This window comes from Channa argus, chromosome 19 (assembly GCF_033026475.1).
Source record: "Channa argus isolate prfri chromosome 19, Channa argus male v1.0, whole genome shotgun sequence".
NCBI lineage: Eukaryota > Metazoa > Chordata > Actinopteri > Anabantiformes > Channidae > Channa > Channa argus.
Window position 1 is genome coordinate 19,267,062 of NC_090215.1, and position 21,821 is coordinate 19,288,882.

General features: G+C 41.5%; 1 protein-coding gene across 2 annotated transcripts in view; it reads left to right on the forward strand.

Moving 5' to 3' along the window:
• The window catches only part of rps6ka3b (ribosomal protein S6 kinase, polypeptide 3b), a 44,989-nt gene extending 23,472 nt beyond the window's left edge, over positions 1-21,517 (forward strand). The window contains exons 3-22 of one of the 2 annotated variants that reach the window (XM_067486875.1): positions 6,431-6,547; positions 6,980-7,061; positions 8,890-8,970; positions 9,127-9,206; positions 10,333-10,439; positions 10,529-10,566; positions 10,720-10,862; positions 11,307-11,377; positions 11,939-12,027; positions 12,764-12,828; positions 12,948-13,050; positions 13,194-13,303; positions 14,771-14,893; positions 14,973-15,062; positions 15,511-15,669; positions 16,183-16,344; positions 16,435-16,511; positions 16,804-16,921; positions 17,094-17,234; positions 17,583-21,517. In XM_067486875.1, coding sequence (XP_067342976.1) covers positions 6,431-6,547; positions 6,980-7,061; positions 8,890-8,970; positions 9,127-9,206; positions 10,333-10,439; positions 10,529-10,566; positions 10,720-10,862; positions 11,307-11,377; positions 11,939-12,027; positions 12,764-12,828; positions 12,948-13,050; positions 13,194-13,303; positions 14,771-14,893; positions 14,973-15,062; positions 15,511-15,669; positions 16,183-16,344; positions 16,435-16,511; positions 16,804-16,921; positions 17,094-17,234; positions 17,583-17,705 — 2,079 coding nt within the window. In that variant the 3' untranslated portion in view covers positions 17,706-21,517. Of the gene's footprint in view, positions 1-6,430; positions 6,548-6,979; positions 7,062-8,889; positions 8,971-9,126; positions 9,207-10,332; positions 10,440-10,528; positions 10,567-10,719; positions 10,863-11,306; positions 11,378-11,938; positions 12,028-12,763; positions 12,829-12,947; positions 13,051-13,193; positions 13,304-14,767; positions 14,894-14,972; positions 15,063-15,510; positions 15,670-16,182; positions 16,345-16,434; positions 16,512-16,803; positions 16,922-17,093; positions 17,235-17,582 lie in introns of both variants that reach the window. The other variant, XM_067486874.1, reaches the window with a different exon arrangement.
• Positions 21,518-21,821: the final 304 nt, after the last annotated feature.

A 21,821-nucleotide genomic window follows, 5' to 3' on the forward strand; every position in this document is an offset into this window, starting at 1 on the left:
TGAGTCGGTATGTGTGAACAGAGAAGTTTAAGTGACATTTAGTCACTGGCCAGTGAGTAATGTGAGTGTGTGTACACGGGGATCTCCACGACACCTGATGGAAACACTGGGTGGAAGGTTACAGCTGGGCAAGTGGGGGGAGATCCCACTTCCCATCCAAATTTGGATTTGTCCCCCCTCCCCTTCCTTTGGGTATCCCCTCAGTTGGACTCACACTTGGTCTCTTGTCCCACTCCAAACCATTCCCAGTCACAGTGCTGCTCCATTCTTCTCTCTTCGTTGTTCGTGATGACACACCGTATGGCCGAGGCCAAGCCGGCATGCGCGCGTGCCATCGCCGCCCTTGTCAGAGCGCTGAGGAATCGACTGAAGTCACTGCGATGCCGTCTGCTGCTCGCCGGGTCGGATGCCAACTGCCAGCAGCCAGCCCAGACCATTGGTGGTGGGCAAAGGGAGCAAATAGCGCTGTTAAACAGGAAGCAGACAGGGAAAGTTTTAAGCTTTGGAGCAGCACACCTCAGCAGGCCCGTGAGTACTAATGGGTGTGTGATAGGATCTTTGGTGCCACACAAGCATCATCTTGGCTCAGCTTTTTTATGTGTGTGCATGTTACTGGCCTTGTTTTACAGGTTAGATTGTAAAACATGACTCATTTACTTAAAGTATGGTTGCGAAAGTATGATTATGAAATTGCAGTGAATAAGAAAACTTGCCAAATTGTGCAGAAATTCTTAAGCAATTGAGAAATTCAGTTTAAAAGGACGAGCCTGGCTAACTGACCTATAAAACAATGTCTGCATCGTTGCCATTTCTGTTCTGAGACTGAGCAACAGGAGCATTGAAACCAGATTCAGATTAGTTTGAACATACTTTCAGAAAAACAAAGTTACAAATTGTAGCTTCAAGAAAACCATCCTCACAGTTTGATTTTGGATAAATGTGAGTGGAATTCAACTCATATAGTGATCGACTCTTACATCATATTTCATGTTCTGACACCAGGTACCAACAGTGTTCTCCAACGACAAGTTGTTAAAATGTCTTAGTTGGAGCTCAGCTCACTGAAGTGGTTGGTGTTTCTGTTTGTGAAATCACCTGATGGGGTGAAATATTGGAAACCAAACAGCACACAGGCAGAAATATGCCCTTTAATAGTTGTCTTGGTGCGTGCGTGTGTGTGTGTGTGTGTGTGTGTGTGTGTGTGTGTGTGTGGCTAGGTGAGTAAGTTGTGGCAGTGAGGGGTGTTGGGAGTCATGTTACTCTCATCCGCTCTAACACTGACGTGTCCTAATGTCAGCTTTGTTCTGATTTAATCAGACTGTGGTGTATTAGAATGGAAATGTTTGTGTTGTTTTCACATTAGTCCCAGTAATTATTTGAGGAAAATATAAAAAAGATTATTTTATACTAAAAATTAATAGTAGTTTAGGCATCAAAAAGGTAACAGAAAAATAGATCCAGTACCTCCATATTAGTGAATAACGAATTAAGCCACACAGCTCGGCCTTTGTCTGCATGTTTTCTCCTGTAACTTCGGGTATTTCTAAATTTAAAAACTAAAACAGCTCTAGAACAAAGTATTCACTGCCATTTTTTCCCCTCTCAGGTAGTCAACCCTGTTCATTGTTGATTTATTTTTTTAGCGCCGATATTTGCATCAAGTACCTTCTATAAACTGTGAACAGCTTTGTTGTGTGTTTCACAGAAGTAGTCAGCTTCATCATGTTGATGACTCCAATACTGTTTTGTGGTTGAAAAATCAAGAGTGTCTATTGAAAGTTCTCAAACCATTAAAGCCGCATATTGCACTCGTTGAATCTTTGTCTGTAGCCTCACTTAATACTGTAACAATCTTAAATGTACCCTAATAATGACTAATAATAATAATATGACTAATAATGACTAATAATAATAATATGACTAATAATGACTACACAAGCCTGTATTACACATTTCTGTTTTGATTGTGCATATTAAGGAAATCTACTTGCAGCCAGACACACACTGACTCGTTTGATTTTCCTGACCAGAGGTTAAAAACGTGTGCAGTGTTTGTTAATTTAATCCGATCGCTGTAATATGCCTCCTGAGGGGCTCTGTTGCGTCTATGTGTGCAAAACAGGATAATAACATCATACTGATTCATTCTGCTCATGAGGCGTCTTAATTAAATCTGACGGTGGACAAACTATGTGTTGCGGAGCTGCTGTGCTGTTAGTGACCACTCAGTAGCAACCTGTTGAACCCCCTGTTTATGAAAGCTTATGTTGGCTCGTTTGTTCCGTTCAGCTGTGGTTAGCTGGTTGGAGCTGATCAGATCTCACTTCACAAACACACTCAGTTCACACAGACAAAAGTGGAGGTCGCGTGTCCTGAAGTCAAGATTTCTAATTAGTTTTAGTACTTGATGAAATAAAAGAGCTACTTTTGTTGAAGATGGCGCGAACTGAAAAGAACGGAAAAGGCCAACAGAACATCGAGGAAGGACAAATTGATCATCTAGTCACCATTTGATACTATGCAAACAATATAGTAACAAAAAGGTAATAACAAAATCATAGTTGTTTATTTGTCAACACTTACAGGGATGCAGTGCAGCAGTAAGACATAAAATGTAATATGAGATGCCGTCTCGACTTTAACTCAGATTTACAGTCACTGACCGTGGAGGAGTGCCCACCTAAAGACTGCATGTTCAAAGGTACACAAACCTGCAAAATCCTGCATGTTGTTTTGCCAGAACAAATATGACTGTGATTGGCAGCAAGTTTTGCAAAAAGTAGCAAAAAGAAAAGAAAAGAAGATGAACAAAGCACAGTTTTTGTAATGAGATCTTAATGAGTCTACAGAGGAACATGGGGTGAATTTCAGGTGGAGCTGTAGCTCCAGTGGATCTTAGTCAGTTGTAAATATAGAACATGCTTAAAATGTTTTTTAGAAACCTGAGAATGACTGTTAGTAACTGGATCTTAGCACTTTAGCAGAGCAGTGCTGCATTCAGCTTTACTATTGTCATCGTGCGTTATCTTAAAACAGCTCTAAACCACAGACATTTTTCCACCTCTGCCTAACTGCAGTTGTTAATGCAGTATGAGGTGGAACATAGGAGAAGTTCTATGAGTACTGGTACAGAAGTATCTGACTCGATGCCCAATACTGGTATCAGCATCAGCATATCCCTGTTCTTCATCTTCTACTTTAGCTACTTCACTTCATCTGACAACATGGCATTTGTATCCATCAATATGCTGATGATAATCAACTTTACAGTGATCACTCACAATACAGTCAAAACAGCTGTGTTTCATTTAAGCCACACACATTCAACCTGTCATTCTCACAAACGTCATCCATGTTTGTTTCTCTAAAAGTCTTATGTGATTTGATCAAAAGCTTGATTGACCATTGAGCATATTATTATTTTAATGACAATAGGTAACTGGTGACTAATAATGATTTCATACTGTTCATAATCTGAGTTTGTGCTGTTTGTATTGTGGACACACTCACTTCCTTGCATGAGTGTGTGTGAAACACCCAGATGTACTTCGCTAGTCAGCCGTTTAGCGAGGTCTTAAGCTGTTAATGTTTCTGTCTTCTGGGTGAGTGTTTCCATATCACACAATTTAGACGGAAATAAACGTGGACAATAACAGGTTGAAGAAGCAGGTAAAATGTGGATGTGGGATGTGCATGCAGGTGTATATATGCGTGTTATTTTGCATCCGATTATGTGTGTGTGTTTGGCTCGCAGGTGCAGGGCTTGCAATTTTATTCTTGTGATTAAGAGGTGCTACGTGAGCATCCTGTTGCTTGGGCTCAGATCCTCCATCTGTGTTCTGACTCACAGACACACACACAATCATACATACAGTATATATTTAAAATGTCAACACTCTTCAGCATTTCAAGCATCATTTAGCCTATTTTCACAGACAGTCAGCAGTGTCCGAACTCCGGGTTTGTTCACCTAGCAGCTGCGTGCAGCTCTCTGCAGAGGCTTCATCTGCAATTAGCTCAGTCTGGATGAGTGATCTCATTTACATATATTATACCATTCTTAATTGCATGCAGTGTAAATGGCACGTTCGTGTCCATATGTGTGGCTGAAAGCACGTTGGAGAATCTTGTATAACCTGTGATGATACATTACCTTAGCTGAGCTGGTACAGAAAGGAGGTGAGCTGCTAACCTTAGCTTAGCTGTTATCAAAACCTACTCGATAGCTTGCTTGCTTGAATTATACTTGAAATTGAATATTTCATAGTGCGAAATTCATACTTTTAGTTAAGTATCAGAATAGTTCTTCCAGTTGCAGATGTGGCTACACCTCCTCTCCATTGTGTCTAATAAAATGAGACTGGGAGAGAATAAGAAACAGAGGAAGAGAGAGAGGCAGAGAGAGGTGCAAACCATGAGAGAGGTGAGAATAGTTAAAAAAAGACATAAAAAAGTGAGAAAGTGGGAGGGAACATGGGAGGAGAGGAACACGCTGATGGAAAGAGAGATAGACGCCGAGTTAGAGAGAGGGAGAGGAAGAAGTGTCAAGGACGAGCAGAAGCCGGCTCCATCCTGTCGCCTCACAGTCAAAGCACAGGAACATGTTAGCACCACACACCCTCAGCTGCAGTCGGGACTACAAGACCCATGATGCACTGGGACACCCGGTAGCTAACAGCTGGGAATTGCAGGTATGATGAAAGGAGCATGGGCAAGAGAAATAAAAAGAGGAGTGGGCAGGCAGAAAGAGAATAGAGAGGAAAATGGGGCTGCAGAGGAGACGGTGTCGACCAGACTGGATGTGTTTACCTGTTTACCCGCTTGGTTTATTGCATCGATTTCCTCAAAGTACACACAGCAGGAGAAAGCTGGGGAGCTGCAGAAAGAGTTTGAAGGAGGGATGGTGTCTCTGAGCACACAGACTCACACAGTATGGAACCATTAGTCATTCAGCTACATCGGGAAGCAGGTATCGGGGGTGGCTCCATGACAACTCTGTGTGCGTGTGTGTTTGTGTGTGTGTCCAGTGCCTATTATAATGTCCCATTGTGCGGATGACGGGCATTTAGGAACCCTGCTCAACCTGTCGCATGATTCACTAGAATATGAGGAAGTCTGGATGATGAGTGAAAAGAAAATGCACCACAGATATGAAAACATTGCTGTCTGCTTGTTACCTGAACTTTACCTGAATCAGAGAACATGCCTGATAGAAACCGTTATGAATGGGGGTTAAGGTACCAATGCAATAAACAGTAAAAATATTTATTATTGATTACACGACTTCTTCCTCAATTACAGGTGATTTTGAGTCCTTGTTCTTTCAAACTCAGCATAAATAATAGTATTAAATAATGTCAATAGCTTCTGAATCAGCTGCTCCAGGACGGAGGGGAATCTAGGTTGGGTATAGGTGAGAAAAATCAAAACAAGTTATTAATGAATAAAATATCCTTTATCGCTCATTATTCATAAAGTTTTTTTTTTAAACTGACGCAAGTACCAGCAATTTATTTCTTAAGAAGTTAAGTGTTATCAGCGTAATGTACCTAACGTGTGCAGTAAAAGTTCCCCTCACTCACAAAATGTGCATTGGTGCTGGTTAATCCGGATGCAGTGTTTCACTGTAATGTACAATAGTTGGTCGTGGTGGTTTCCCATCCTGGTGTGGAAAGCTCAGACCTAAACCTCATCCAGCACCTCTGGGTTGAACTAGACCAGCAACGGTGGCCTTCATCAGGCCTCACTAATGCTCTAATGCACTAATGAGAAGTGAAGGCTGTTAGAGCAGCAGATTAATTATCTGAATCAAAATCAGACTCAAGTGTAATGTTAGTGTTTCCACATCATTCTTTTTTTCTTCTAGACCTGTATTTGGTTATACGCACACTTTGGACCCTTTTTGTTCTCACTTCTGTTTCTTTTGTCAACTCGGCTGCTAAGTGAAACAGTGAACGTGTGAGATAAGGGAAGAATAGTGTTGATAAAAGTCTTCTGTCACAGAATATGTACGTTTATGTTTTGGTCTTTACACGTATGATGATCCTGTGAAGGATTGTAAATGTTCATGAAGTTAAGTTCAAAAATGGTTTATAGAAACAAAAAAAATGAAGTTCAATATTGTATGTTGGTATTTTTTAATTATATTAACAATATTACAGATTTTACATACACCTACACTCCCACACAGGACCTTTAGGAGGATTGTATAAAAAAGGAAAGATGAACAAAAACAGGGACACGGGAAAAAAAAGGAATCAAAGCAGGGAATCGGTACTTTTGAAAATGCAAAACGACCTAATGTTTGACACATTTGATTGAGAAGTGACTGAAACATCAAAAATGTTGAATAAAATGACTGTCATTCAGTTTGCTTTCTGTTAACAAACCAGTTCATTGAGTGACATTTCTGTTTGTGTGTTTTATACAGGATGATGTTCAGATCAAGGAAATAAACATCACTCACCATGTGAAGGAAGGATCGGAAAAAGCCGACTCGCGTCAGTTTGAACTGCGCAAAGTCCTGGGACAAGGCTCTTTCGGCAAGGTGTGTGTTTGTGTACCTGTCGCTGCTTGTGTGAGAGTGTCCTTCAAGTGTCTGTGTAAGTGTGAGTTTCACTTGCACTCGAATCGCCCATTATGCTTCCCTCCTGCCGCTGTTTGAGAGCCTGTCGTCATGGAGACACCAAGACGAGGGCCCTTAACACTCCCGCTCAGTACCATCATCTTTATGAATGAACAATTAGCCTCTTTTCTGAGCTCAGTGTGTCTGTTTCTCTTTCTGTTTCTGATGATCGACATAAGTGTGACCTCAAAATACAGGCTAACCCAAACAAACTCTCTCCGTCACACACACACACACACACACAAACACGCAAACAGCTCCACACACTGAGTAAGCAGATACACATTCAGTAGTATTTGCTCCTTCTGATTCCCATTCATTTATAACCATGTGTGTGTGATTCTCTCTGTGTAGGTGTTTCTGGTGAGGAAGATCACGGGAACAGATGCTGGTCAGCTGTACGCTATGAAGGTTCTGAAGAAGGCCACACTGAAAGGTATAAAAAGAGAGCGAACTTTCTATCTACAAAGTAAAAGTCCTCTCACATGGGCAAAATGTGATTTACTGAAATCTGAATTCACATTTGCAAGTGCTGCAGAATGATCAGAAATCATCTTTTTATCGTAAACATTAGGTCCGAACTTAATGAATGATGGGACAGAAGCAAAAACATGTTATTTGAAGGGTTAGTAGGAGATAAACGTATGAGTTTTACTTGTACTTCATAGTACAACAACCATTCTGAATTTAGTGACTAGCGGTAACATTTGCAGCGTTGTGCTCACAAACAGGCGTTATGAATATTAATGGTTCTGTAAAAGTTAAAGCTCTCGCTGTAACAAAGATTGTTTGTGAAGGGAGACGCTCGACACTGTTAGAATGCTGCACAACATTAACTGAGTCAAACTGTAGCCTGGTTCCAGAAAATCCAGCCGGATGACCGGTCTCTACTCTAGAAGAGCCTGTTGTGTCAGTTTGAGGAGTCACGTTATCCCATTCTTATCGCATGAATAATTTAGGCTGATAGGTTTTAGATCAGTAAGTATTCAAAGTTCTAAGTTCATGCTTGCAGTATTGCAGTACCAATATTTTTGCATTCAAGCATCGAAATAAAGAAATTCTTGGTAATAACTGACTCATCAGAGAAAACAATTTGGAGTTTTGCCTGAAAGCTGTAACAACAGCTTTGGTGGTGCTGCACTCATCCTGGACACAGCCACTTTGTTCCCAATAGATTTACTGTAGAAACTGTGAATCTGTCTGTAACAGCTCATCTGCTTGTTGAATAAAAAGACTAACATTAAATCTCTACGGCACATCAGAAAAAGTCAAAGTCCCCCCCACACTCACTATTGTTTTGCTTCTACTTGATTTCACTGTGTCCTTTTCTGGTTTCTGGTCTGAAATGTCTTTGACTCTACAAGAATTAATCACTTCCATAAAACAGACATGAAGGACAAATGAAGTAGAAGACAAGTCGTTTCAGATAATTTTTAACAGGCAACACTGAGTTTATGTGGAATAGTCATGTAAGATTTGTTATCAGCAGGGTGATACTGAAGGAGATGGAGGTGAGCTCAGTTTAACCTCTGTCAAACTGAAACTTCATTCTGAATTACACCCATACGTCAGTCACTTGGTGTATGATGGTGCTACATCACACACTCATTGGCCGCTTGAAAATGTCAGAAAAGTGATTATACTGGGACGTTCATTGTTGAGGTCTTAGTGGGTGGTGGAGTCGTACTGGAATCCACTTTTGTGGGATTCTGCCTTTGATTTACACCAAATGTCACAGTACCCCTGTCTTCCTGTCTTCAGTAGCTTTGGCTTTTTGAAACACTTAGCACAATCTGCTAAGTGTTTCTCAGACTCAGAGGCTGATACAGACTGACAGGTGCTCAGTGATGGTCATGTTTGTTAGATTGCACCTCCTGCACCATTGCACCAATTGGGAATGAAGTCATCTGCATTTGTTTCCGGAGTCTTTCAGGTGGTTTGCTCTGTTAAAGCCTGGGACACAAAGAGCCAAAGAGGTGTAGTGAGAGAGGAGGAGAAGAAATATATTCATCAAGTGCTCAACCACCATCTGCTGGATGAAACAATACATGCTCCTGTACAGCTTTGTTCTTCTTTATTCTTTGTTCTCCATTTTTCTTCCTTTCCTTTTTTATTGCTTTATGTATTTTTCCTATTTCCCTGTGATTCGATTATTCATCTGCTCCCATTCGGGAATTTCTTCAGAAAGGATAAAAAACAAAGAAGCAAAACTATGTGGTGTTCAACGTTTTCCCCCGTGTGTGTGTGTGTGTGTGTTTTTCCAGTGCGTGACCGGGTCAGGACAAAGATGGAGAGAGACATCCTGGTGGAGGTCAACCATCCCTTTATCGTCAAACTGCACTATGGTGGGTCCAACAACAGCAAACCACCCTGATGACTCACTAAGATCACACCAGCCAATTACTCCTTTTTTAGCAGGCAACCAACTTGGCAATGCAAATGTTCAGCAAGTGGAGAACTTCTCCGATTGCATCTTAATTTGCTTTCCTTCCTTCCTGCAGCATTTCAGACAGAGGGGAAGCTCTACTTGATCTTGGATTTTCTCAGAGGAGGAGATCTCTTCACTCGTCTTTCTAAGGAGGTAACACCTGTTTTGGTTTAACTGTGCGGAGAAAAAGAAAAGAGCTGAAAATATCTGACTGAGCAGAATGTGAAATGCAAGAAAATCCACATTCAGCATAAAAAGAAACTCCTCTACATTAAAGAGCAATTTATCGCCTGTAATGGAACATTTCATGAAGCAGTTGAAAAAACAAAGTGAGGTGATGAGTGTCCTGTTAATTTGCAGTGAGTGCGCTTCTTCACGGGACATTTGTCACTATCACAAATCTGAAAACAACACTTGATTAAAAATCTCTTTACAAGTGAACAACAGTTGTGCAGTGGGTGAGGAGCAGTTTGCTATGAGAAGCCCCAGTGGCAATAATCACATCGAATTAAATGAGCTTTTATTTGTACGGCCCAGTTTCCCAAACCACAATATTGCTTGAAGAGGTATTTCTCCCTGCACAACACCACAGCCCTCTGTCCTTAAGATCCCTGAATCAGATAAGGGAAGGAAAAACCTTTAATGGAGAAAAATTGCAACAACAACTACATACAAAATAATAAACAAATCTCTTGTCATGTATTAATGGATTATAAGACCATCACCACCATAAGATCATCTTTCATTCTTCTCATCGTAGATCATTTTTATTATTTATCTGGTTATTTTTCAAATAAAAGTCTTTTTGGTTGCCATATCCTTTGGTAGTAATTTTTCATCATCATTTTTTTGGTCATGTCCTTTTTGGGTCGTTTTTCGATTATTTTTGATATATGATTTTTTGTTTTGTGATTCTTTTTTAAGCATTTGTGATCATTTTTTGTCCAGACTGAGTATAACTGAACTATTAAACAAGAACCATCAGCATCAGCTTTACCAAACACAGGCCCACTGACCTGTCCGACCCTTGGGTATGTGCACAGTGGGCCTTGACAATAAGAAACAGTGTGTATAATAAAGCTTCTATTCAGATGCACGTGCTATATGTAGATTTATTAATTTTATTTATGGTAATATAAAGACAGAACATAAAAACCTCGAAAGAATAGTACAAAACCAACCTGTCAAAAACAAATAATTAACCTTCTGCTATTAGTTAGAAGGGCAAGTTTAATTATAATAATTATAATAATAAGTTTAATAACACTGTGCCTTGCAGGTGATGTTCACGGAGGAGGACGTGAAGTTTTACTTGGCAGAACTCGCTCTGGCCCTCGATCACCTCCACAGCCTCGGCATCATTTACAGAGACCTCAAACCAGAGAAGTAAGTCACGCTCACAGTCGTGGTGCGTTATGAATGTTTGCCTGCACACGCTGCCTTCAGAATATAAAAAAGCATTTCTCTTATTTCAGCATCCTGCTCGATGAGGAAGGACACATCAAGCTGACCGGTGTGTAATCGTACACCTTTTTTGAATGTTTCTGTCTCTGCGTGCTCCTGGAACATGCCACTGAAACAGCGCAAAGCTGCCTCTTATTGCTGACTCAGGCAGTTATCAGTCCTTTATTACTGCGTATTTTGTTATTATTATGTCTGTGTTTAGACTTTGGCCTGAGTAAGGAGTCAATAGACCACGAGAACAAAGCCTATTCCTTCTGCGGCACAGTGGAGTATATGGCTCCTGAGGTGGTGAACCGGCGAGGACACACACACAGCGCTGACTGGTGGTCGTACGGCGTGCTCATGGTGAGAAGATGCTGATGTGATGGCTGATCAGGCTGCTGCTAACGGGCTACACAAAGAGAACGTTAGAGTCATTTGACTTCTTTACACAGAAGCTCTGATTACCCTTCTTTAAATACATTTTAATGATTTGCAGGTAAATTTATTCCCTGTATCATTGTAAAATGGAAGCAGAGATGCATGGTTGGATTAGTAAACAGGGCCCCAAGGCAGGAGTAGGCTCTTGGAAAATATATACTTACCCTCTAAGCAATCAAAATACAAGATGTTATGCCCTTAAGAGTTTTTAATTGGTTATATATTGATGTGGAAGTTGATTTTTGTGATCAGTATGCTTATGATGAAGTGCACTCTAAGTGTACGAGTAACTTTCCTGCCCACGAGTATCTGCAGTACGAGAGCTGTAAAAATGTCCCGATTGCTGATGTGTTTTTTCATTTTCCTTAGTTTGAGATGCTGACGGGAACGCTGCCATTTCAAGGCAAAGACCGGAAAGAGACGATGACCATGATTCTCAAGTAAGACACTTTATACTGTCCCATAAGCTCCTATCCAGTCACCACCTACCAGCTTTAATTACAGCTTACTGTACATCCGAGAAGAGAGAAAGTGAGAGACTGAGCAAGTGCGAGTAAAGGGTTTAAATTAGAGGAGAAGTGCAGCACTCAGGTCGAAGAGGAGATAGGAGGAGGAGGTGGAGCGATAAGAGAAATGGGCTCAAGTGTGCTGATAGCTAATTAAAACCGTGGGAGAAGAGATGGAGGAGGTGAAAGAAAATTAGGATGGAGGAGAGGAGTGAGAGTCTAATCATGTTAGTCTTTCAGAAGAAAAAATAGAAGATATGACAGGAAATATTAACCCCCTTCTGTTTCCTCTGTCGTCTTTTGTTCACTCTTGATGTCTGTTAGTAGAGAAAATGCTGAGCAGACTGTTTGCAGAATGCTGAGTGTTTCCTGTGTGTCTGTGACATACCAGCTAGTCTTTCAGAAACAGTACTCTCACTTTGGATATGCAGTATGGATATTTGATAACAGCTGCAGTTGTTCTGTCCCTTTTTAATGAAATATTTGTTTTCGCAGGGCCAAGCTGGGAATGCCACAGTTTTTGAGTTCAGAAGCTCAGAGTCTCCTCAGGAACCTTTTCAAACGTAACCCAGCCAACAGATTAGGTAAATCTTCAAGGGGCAGGTGTGGGAGGTTTCTTTAAACTCACACTTGTTCATTAATGTTATAAATCCTTATTAAGGATTTTTTTGCTTTGTGAAATATTAGAAAACTGGGGGAAATTGTGAGAAAAGAGCAACGTGTTCATAGTGTTTGTCCGAACATATTATTTAAATAGTCACAGAAAAAAGCTGTAAATTCTTCAACTGGAGAAACTGGAAGCGCAATTTAGTTGGTATTTTACTTTATACTTAGTAGTTATGCTGCAGTAGTTATTCATTTATATTCTGTCAGTTACTCATCAATGAATCAATTCATTTGTTTCAGCTTCAGTGGTAGTTTTATTTAGCAAAGCATCTTATGCTATAAGCTCTGTATACGTTGGTTTGTAAAAAGTGACCAGCATCTGTAACGGACAGATGAATTTGAAGTAGTAAAGATCAGCGGCGTTCGTCTTGTCCCTTCAGGCGTCGCCACAGCAGAACACGTTCCACACGTTGCTCTTCCTGCCGCAACCCTCCCATTTTATCTGGGCTCGGGACCGGCACCGAACCCCCTGCCCTCCGCATCCCAACCCAATGCTCTACCACTGAGCACGGGCACCAGGCCCCCATGAATTTAAAGTAGTAAAAACTACAATATTTAAATAGTTCAGTAAAGTAGTATAACAATAGTGACCCTGTCCTCTACTGGTCTGCACTGGGCTGTAGTGGCCTTACAGATTATGTTGTTTATGTTTAGGAGCAGGACCAGATGGGGTGGAGGAGATCAAGAGGCATCCGTTCTTCAGCACCATCGACTGGAATGTCGGTCTCTCACAAGCACAGATCCAGAAACCAGTTCCAACATAAAAAATATTCACAGCTCTTCTGTTTTTGTTTCTGCCTCCATGTCTCAGCCTCTTGCACGTTTCCTTTTCCTGCAGAAACTGTTCCGCAGAGAGATCCACCCTCCTTTTAGACCGGCTGCAGGACGACCTGACGACACTTTCTATTTTGATCCAGAGTTCACAGCTAAAACACCCAGAGGTACAGACTGTCACCCTGCCTCACCTCCTCCTCCTCATCCTCTTCATCTTCATACACTGCTGAACGATATTCTCAGCTACATCTAATTCCATTGAGCAGCAAAGTTTAACATGTGTGTGTGTGTGTGTGTGTGTGTGTCTCAGACTCTCCGGGGGTACCTCCAAGTGCCAACGCCCATCAGCTGTTCAGGGGGTTCAGTTTTGTGGCAATAACAGAGGAGGAAACGCTACCACAACCTAACACCATTGTGCAGGTGAAAAGAGCCACTTTGTGCCAAAGTGATCATTTGAGTTTAACAAAGAATTGTAGGACGAAAACATGAGCTTCTGGATGCAGTCAGGAAGCAGCAGAGGCAGATACATTAAAGGGGCTGAGCCTAATGAAAAGGAGAAATTAGCATCCGATTCCTGTGAGAAACAGTCTAGTTTCATCCGGTGTTTTTCACATTTGTCTTACTGTAGATGGGTTGTAAGTCATCTTTTCCATGGAGCATAAGCACTGTAGCTGACGGTGCCTATAAAAAGGTCCACAGTGGGAGGGGAGGGTTCCTCTGAAGCCGACATTAAACACAGCTTTCTTACTTGCAACCATAAACACCTTCAGGTTGATACTGAATTCAAACAAACCTTCAGGAATTACCCTCAGAGGAAAATATCAGGTATCCACGGTGTTAAACATCCTACTTTCCCTCAAATGTCTGCATATGACAATCAAACCAAAAGTGTGCTCACTTTGAACTGATCCATCAACAGTACCAGATTCCAGTTGATTTATTATTAGTAGTATTCTGTTTAAGGTTTTAAAACTTTTCCAACAAAAAAGCCACGTAACCACAGCCACTCTTACTTTTCGAGGCAGAATAATGTTATGTAGTTGGAAGTGTTAGTTGCAAAATGTCCAAAATATAGAACTTTAAAATCTGCAGTATTTATGCTGTATTCATGCCGTGATGTGACATCAAATCCCAACCACCGTGCTACAACAGCAGTGTAGTAATGTAGGACATCAGTGCTGTAGGGGAACAGGTGCAGTGGGTGCAGCATGTACAGATTCACATACATGAAAGGTTGTTTCCTAGAGATCTGTGTTACTATAGTTACAAAAACAGGACATTTTCTGAAAGCGGAGCTGAGTTATTATTCTGTTTCATGTAGTGGAGTAAAAAGTAAAATAGAATTGTAGTGGATTTAAATGAACAAAAATTACATTTCAATAAGTACAATCCAGTTCCTGAGTAAATGTGCTCAGTTACACTCACATTCTCACCTAGTTTAGAGTCAGTTAACCTGCTGCATTTGTTTGGACTGTGGGAGGAAACTCACACAAACACAAAGGCCATAACTGGCAGGGGGATTTACCTGTGAGGTGGCAGCTCTAACCACTCCACCACCGTCCTGCCTGTGTGAATAGATGCTATTGCTTAAACTCAATAGCAGGAGCAATGCTGCCCTCCAGAGGCCGAGTGCAGTAACTACAGAGGCAGTGACTGACTAGAATAGGCTGAAACAGTGTCTCAGCGTTTGCTGAACGTGATTACAATGATTAAATCATAAAATACACAGACAGGAAAACAAAGCAGGTGAGGAATTTTTAGTGTATAATATATATACTTATACATTACGTTGTAGAACAATTGTTATTTTAATAAAATGTCCTTTAATATGCGGAGTACGTAGTCATGGTAGTAATGTGTGTCTGTCTGTGTCTTTGCATGCAGCAGCTGCACAAAAGCATGTCCCAGTTCACAGATGCCTATGAGATCAAAGAGGACATCGGCGTGGGCTCCTACTCCATCTGTAAACGCTGCGTGCACAAAGCTTCCAGCATGGTGTACGCAGTCAAGGTAAACATCCAAGCAATCAGTCTGCAGCGTGACTACGTCTACTCTCAGCTACATCCAACCCTGTTTGTCCTCGTTACAGATCATCAACAAGGGCAAGAGAGACCCCACGGAGGAGGTGGAGATCCTGCTGAGATACGGAAAGCACCCCAACATCATCACCCTCAAGGATGTGAGTCATAGCGAGGGGAATTAAGCTATTGCACTGTGGGTAAACGGCTCGTAGCATCTAGCAAAGTTAGAGGTGAAGGTTCACTCTCATCTACACAGAATGTCTGTTTTGTAGGTCGTCTCTGCTACTTTCACACCTTAATGGTTTTTTATCTTATCTTAATACATAGTGTGGTATTTGTAATTAAGCTACTAATAAAACAGTCAGTAAATACTTGGAGAATAATTCAGCCGTTAAAGAGCTGAAAATGTGTGAACCTGGATGACTGAGGGTTTGGATCACGGTAAGGTTAGGGTCCCTGCCTGCAGGACTCCCGTTACCACTGATGGAACTATATCCATAACATCCCATAAACCAACCGTTTCTTCAGCCTTGGAGCCGTTTCATTAGGTTAGATCTTCTCAAAGCTGAGCCGCTCATTGTAGGCTGTGTTGTCTCCCTGTCGCAGGTGTATGATGACGGCCGGTCAGTGTACCTGGTGACGGAGCTGATGAAAGGTGGCGAGCTGCTCGACAAGATCCTCAGACAGAAGTTTTTCTCGGAGCGAGAAGCCAGCGCTGTTCTGTACACCATCACAAAGACTGTGGAGTACCTGCACGCACAGGGGGTACGTTCACACAGTGAGGAGGGGGGACGAGGACATTTCTGTGGACACTTCCTGGAACACGGATGTAACCAAAATGCATCATGTCAAGATAATGAGTTGCTCTTTCTTGTTAAGCATTTTATGATTTGTATTGCAATTTCATCTCATGTCGCTCAACGAGGACTTGATTTGAGTTGTGATTTATTCAATTTTAAAGTGCACGAAGGATTTTTAAAGGGGGGAAATCAACACAAATATAGAAATTGATATATTTTGTGCGAGATTTATTTAAGAATAGAATCTGTGAAGGTGTTGTGGTTGATATGTTTCATGCACAAGGAATCACTATTGTCTGTTTACTGCGACGTACAGGCACAGGAATTAAGTAGGTTGTGCACTTAATTTAATTCCAGAAGATTGGTGAAAACTGTGTGTATGAATATTTACAGTCATGGTCTTACATCTTTTACTTAAACACAAAGATTCGAACATCACGGCAGCACGTGTGACTTTACCTTTATGATGGACTTGCAGGTTGTGCACAGAGACCTAAAGCCCAGTAATATCCTCTACGTGGACGAGAGCGGGAACGCCGAGTCCATCAGGATCTGCGACTTTGGGTTCGCCAAACAGCTGAGAGCAGAGAACGGCCTGCTCATGACCCCGTGCTACACCGCCAACTTTGTCGCACCAGAGGTACGTCACACTTCAGGTCTCTCCCGTCCCACTGCTGTGCTTCGTTTCTATCAAATCCTTCTGAGAATGTTGTTTTTGTGTTCCTGGCAGGTGTTGAAGAAGCAGGGTTATGATGCAGCCTGTGACATCTGGAGTCTTGGAGTCCTGCTCTACACGATGCTAACAGGGTTGGTGTTAACACATTTAAGCTTTTCTGCAGATTAAATTCTAACATCAAGACATCAGAGAGGAGCTTCCTTCAAACACGTCAGTGTGAAAAACCTCATAAGTAAAGATGCTCGCAGAGATGATTCATGATGATAGGTTTATACCTTCATCGCAAATGTTTGCATTTTTTAATGATAATGTGAATGGCAACGCAGAATTTTCTTCCTAAGAGTCTCTAAGTGGAAAACCTCAAAGACTGAGGTGCCTGATAATATCTCTTGTCCTTTATCTCGTCCTCTTTTCCGTCTCCAGCTTCACTCCGTTTGCCAACGGTCCAGAAGACACCCCGGAGGAGATCCTGGCTCGTATCAGCAGCGGGAAGTTCTCACTCAGTGGAGGATATTGGAACTCTGTCTCTGCTGAAGCTAAGGTGTGGACACAGACAAACAGTTGTTGAAATAATAAACTGGGGTCAGTTTTAGCTTTGCTGTAAAATGATGAGCACTCAGATTATTAAATAGCTCTGTGGTCGTATATATTGTTAACAAGTACATGCTGGATTTCCATGGAAGTTGCTTTATGCGTGACCCCTGACCCCTCAGGACCTGGTCTCTAAGATGCTCCACGTTGACCCCCACAAGCGGCTGACTGCAGGTCAGGTCCTCAGACACCCCTGGGTGCAGTACAGGGACCAGCTGCCCAAATACACCCTAAACAGACAAGATGCACCACACCTGGCCAAGGTGAGAGACGCACGTCCCCGAAGTGGAAATCTTGTCTTACACATCATAAGAACAGCGTGTTTAGCAAGGAAATGGATTTAATGTCAGAAAATAAAGTCATACATGTCTGAGCTCACTAATCTTTTGAAGCACTTGACTATCAAGTCGTACAGAGACGAGTACTCGCCAATACAAGTACTTCTAGTTGTATTGCTGCAACATTAACATGTTTCACGTTTATAAATAAAGCAAACATTTAGTAGAGAAAACAGCAGTGAACTACGATATTAGGTTCCAGCTGAAACACCATTAAGTCACTATGGCACAATGAAAAACTTCATCACCTAATTGTCTGTCTTCTCCCTCCAGGGTGCGATGGCGGCCACCTACTCTGCCTTGAACAGGAATGTCTCTCCGGTCCTGGAGCCGGTGGGCTGCTCCACTCTGGCCCAGCGAAGAGGGATGAAGAAGATCACCTCCACCGCTCTGTGACCTTTAACCCCACCCCCACCCCACCTCTCCCTTTCAACTCTGACCTCGATCCTCCACCGGACTACTCCTCCCATCCCTCCCTCCAGTTCAGTCCGGCAGGACAGACTACTGATGGACCTGGGAACTGCTAACGCCAAATAGGAGCACAGAGATCACCGCTGACCTCCTCCCCCGTAACAGCCTCTTCTGCTGTCTCACTGTAGACTCTCGGCTTTAGTCCTGATCAACCGCCGGACCGAGCTGTAACCAAACCTGTAAACCCTGTACAGGTTCCTGCTTTGGACAATCAGCGCTGCCTCGTAGACCCAGACACGGAGCAGGCATCAGGATAATTAACGTACTTTATTTATTTACTCCAGATGGGGAAATCGTGAGTATAGGAATGGGGAAATCTAATGTATGCATTTAACGAGTTAGGATCATCGCTATTATTCTGGCGTTTTGGTTCTGCGTAGCTGTAGATCCTGCATTTAAACCTCAAGTAGCCTCTAAGGTGATGACGTCCACACAAAAGGACAGAAGGTGTGAATAAGTGTGAGAGGCCTCACTCAGCAGGGCAGCCCCCGCCTCTAAAGCAGAAACCGGAGAGCGAATGTATCGGGTCTGAATTAGGTTCTTCTTTGAATCCCACAAGCTTTTGTTTTGGAAAATAATATTTTCAGGCACACTTGAGAAACTGCCAGTATTTTACCTTCCAGGTGCAAAAGACTGAACAAGCCACATGTCACTGATTCAGCCTGCACAAGTAGAGATGCACTGATAAGACAAACCTCATCAGTGTTGTTGATGCTCAGTGTATCTGGAATCAGCCATAATGTGACAGTTCTAACACCATTACTTTATCAGTATCATTCTAATCTAAGTATTAGTGTTTCTGCTATCAGACACAGGCCCCCCCCCCCACCCCCCCCCCCCCCACCCCGCCCCCCGCCTCATACAGCAATGTTGTTATTTTCCCAGAAGCCAAAACACAATTATTCTCTTTCTCAACAGATCATATTCTTGATTATTTGTTCAGTTTATAAAATATCTGAAAACTGTTTCTAAAGCTCCACAGAAACATCATTAAATAACACACACACACACAGACACACAAATATTTAATTTAATACAAAAAAAGAAAAGTTCACATTTGAGAACCGTCATTTAGTGCTTTTACTTAGAAAAAAACTATTATTAAAATAGTTCTGTTAAACATCTTTGGGTTTTGGACTGTTGGTCTGACAAATCTAAAATTGTACACATTTGATCGGTAAAAATTATTGAGGACATAATTGGCATGTGAATAAAATGTGTTAGTTTCAGCTCTAAACTCTGTGTTAGCCCTTAGTTTTATGCGTCACTTTCTGAGAATGTGTTTGATAAAACAGTTTTAAAAATGGAAACGAAACTAAAAACATCCTAAAACTAAAAAATGAATGAAATCACCGCCTCTGCTGCTAACGTCAAAGCCTCACGTACGTTCACATAAACATAAAAATGAAGAAGTGCAGGTCACGTCAGCTGAATGACTGAATCAGTGTCAGCAGAAACTTTCTCTTCAAGAGCAAAATCCAGCAAATTAATGAGACATACAGTTATTTCTTCAGTGTTATTAAAACGTTTCTGGCTGACCTTTGACCTTTTGTAATGACATCACCCCCTCTGTTCTAAACCTGGGACTTGAGTTATGTTAACCCAGGAGAATCTAAAGTGGTGGTGGTCCCACCTGCTCTGAGGGAGCATGGAGTCTAATACCATTGAAAATACCCCTGATATCCCTGAAAATAAGTGACCTCAACAAGTTTACTGCTGAATCTACGTTTGGTAAAACTGAAAATGTTCTTGGAGTTTTGGACAAATTAATAAATTCACATACTAGAGTTGAAGACTCAGACACAGCTAACAACATTAAAAGCGTCTTCCAGGCTAATAAAACAATAAAACAACAGGAATCTAGGTTTGTGCAGCTTTAAGACTTGACATAAATTAACATGACAATTTAGGAAAAGACCCTTGAGGCTTCAGGCCCCGTGAAAGCAGCTCTAACGTGAGGAGGCAGGTGACATTTGCACGACAAGTGCAAAAGAACACGTGGGCGAATTGAGACATGTTGACACCTGGCGACCAGGTTACCTAACGAGCTTAGACACTGTGTGTGTGTGTGAGTGTGTGAACTCGAGCTGCCCGATCCTCTGTGTGTGCAGCTGACAGGGAGCTGAACTGTAAATATAAATGCGTCGAGCAACTCAGGTTTCTATGAAACAAGACAATGCAGTTTTCTACGTCCAGGAGCAGACGGGGTGTAGAGACATAAGCACACAGGCTTTGAAAGGATGAGACCAAGTTTATTCCAAAACCCGACTGATGCATTTTGTCTTTACGGGGCAAAACGACCACCTGTCAGGTCTGTCCCCTGCGTCCGTCAGCTGAGCCCTTTAAAAACTCAAACACATTTAGAACATTCCAGTTGCATTCAGGCACGTTTGACGCCATCTTGGAAAGGCTCCCTTCACACACTTCACTAAAAGACAAACCACTGGATCACATGAAAGTAGTTTGACCGTATGGGAAACATTCGACATCGGTGTCTTAAAAGTTTGATCATTGGGAGCATTTTTTTTTCCACCTTCCTGTTTTGTTTGTATGATCATGGGCATGGATGGATTATTTAAAAAAAAAAGGGTCCCCCCACCCACCTGTCCAATACAGGAGCCCGACAGGGAAAGACAAACAAGCATAAAGGACGATATCTCGTCATTGTGTTTTAGGTCGACAGGTTTCTAACTGAGGTCATCACTCGACTGTCTGCGGACATTCTGTGCCTCTTTGTTGTTAGTAAGGTCCTTGTTTATCTCAGGGATAATTTATTGTCTGTTTTAGGTCGTGTGTCTCTTGTCGTTTGGGCCATTTCCGGTAGTTTTCGTGTCTTTTTGGGTTCATTTTGTCTAAATTAGGCTGCCATTGTCTATTTTTGCTTGTTTCTTAACCGTTTACAGGCGTTTTGGTTTTATTTGCACACGTCTTTGTCTCTAGGTTCATTTTGTGTCTGTCACATTTGGATTGGAAATCTGTGGTTTCATTTTATAGCTACTCTGGTGCAGTCATGTATCTTTTATGCTCATTTTTTGTGTCATTCTCTTTTTGTTGGATTTTGTCTTTTCATCGTGCATCTTTTAACTGAGACTCTGTGACTTTCCAACTAGAAATATTGCTTTGTTTTGGACCAGGGTCTTCCTAACCTCTCAAGTCCATCAGCTTGTGCCCAGTACTCCCACTCTGTAATTCATCCATGCTCATATGTAACACTTTACACACTTCTGCTGCGTTGCTGTATATTGTGGAAAAAAAACTAGATGTTTAAAAAAAAAAAAATCTTGACTCAGATTCCAGTTTTTGTATTTACCTTAAAAATCCACTGAACTAATTGTGACTCTTCAGGAGAAACTGGTTCATCCAAACATTGAAAGATGTTAAATATCCTGAGCAAACACATGGTTCTGTTTTTTTCTATTGATTCATTTTATTCATGTAATTTCAGTACATTGGCCTGGATTGATAAATCCCAAAGATTTCTGAAAATCCAGAGATTAAAAAAGCAAAGCTTTCTGTACGATGAACCATTAGTGTAGGTCAGTTGTACTCAATGGCCTGTAATTCTTTACTCAGATAAGTTTATTTTAATTTTACTTTTATTGTCCGTTTTAGTTATTAGTTTATTGTGACCTGGAGAATTAAAACTGTCCAGTATTTCACAACATAAAGCAACAATCTTCCTTATTGGAAATGAGAAACATGCAAAACCACCTGCTTGACAAGACTCCCAACAGAAAGTTTGTGTTTCTGGAGCTTTCTGTCACTTCTCATGACTGTCCTCAGTCAGTGCATGGTGCCGTTCACGTAGTACACAGATAAATAATTATTACCTGAGATGTATTATTATGTGGTTAATATAATTTTCTGTGTGACAACTAAGAGACTCCATCTGGAGACGAACAAATAGAGAAGTAGGTGTTAGGGAGCAAAGAGATTTTTTTTTCTGTTAAAAATGAGAAACTGTTGCATGATAACACAAAAGACATCTCTCAGCCCAAAGTCTCTCTAAATTGCTTTCAAACATAAGATTTAGTTAAAAGC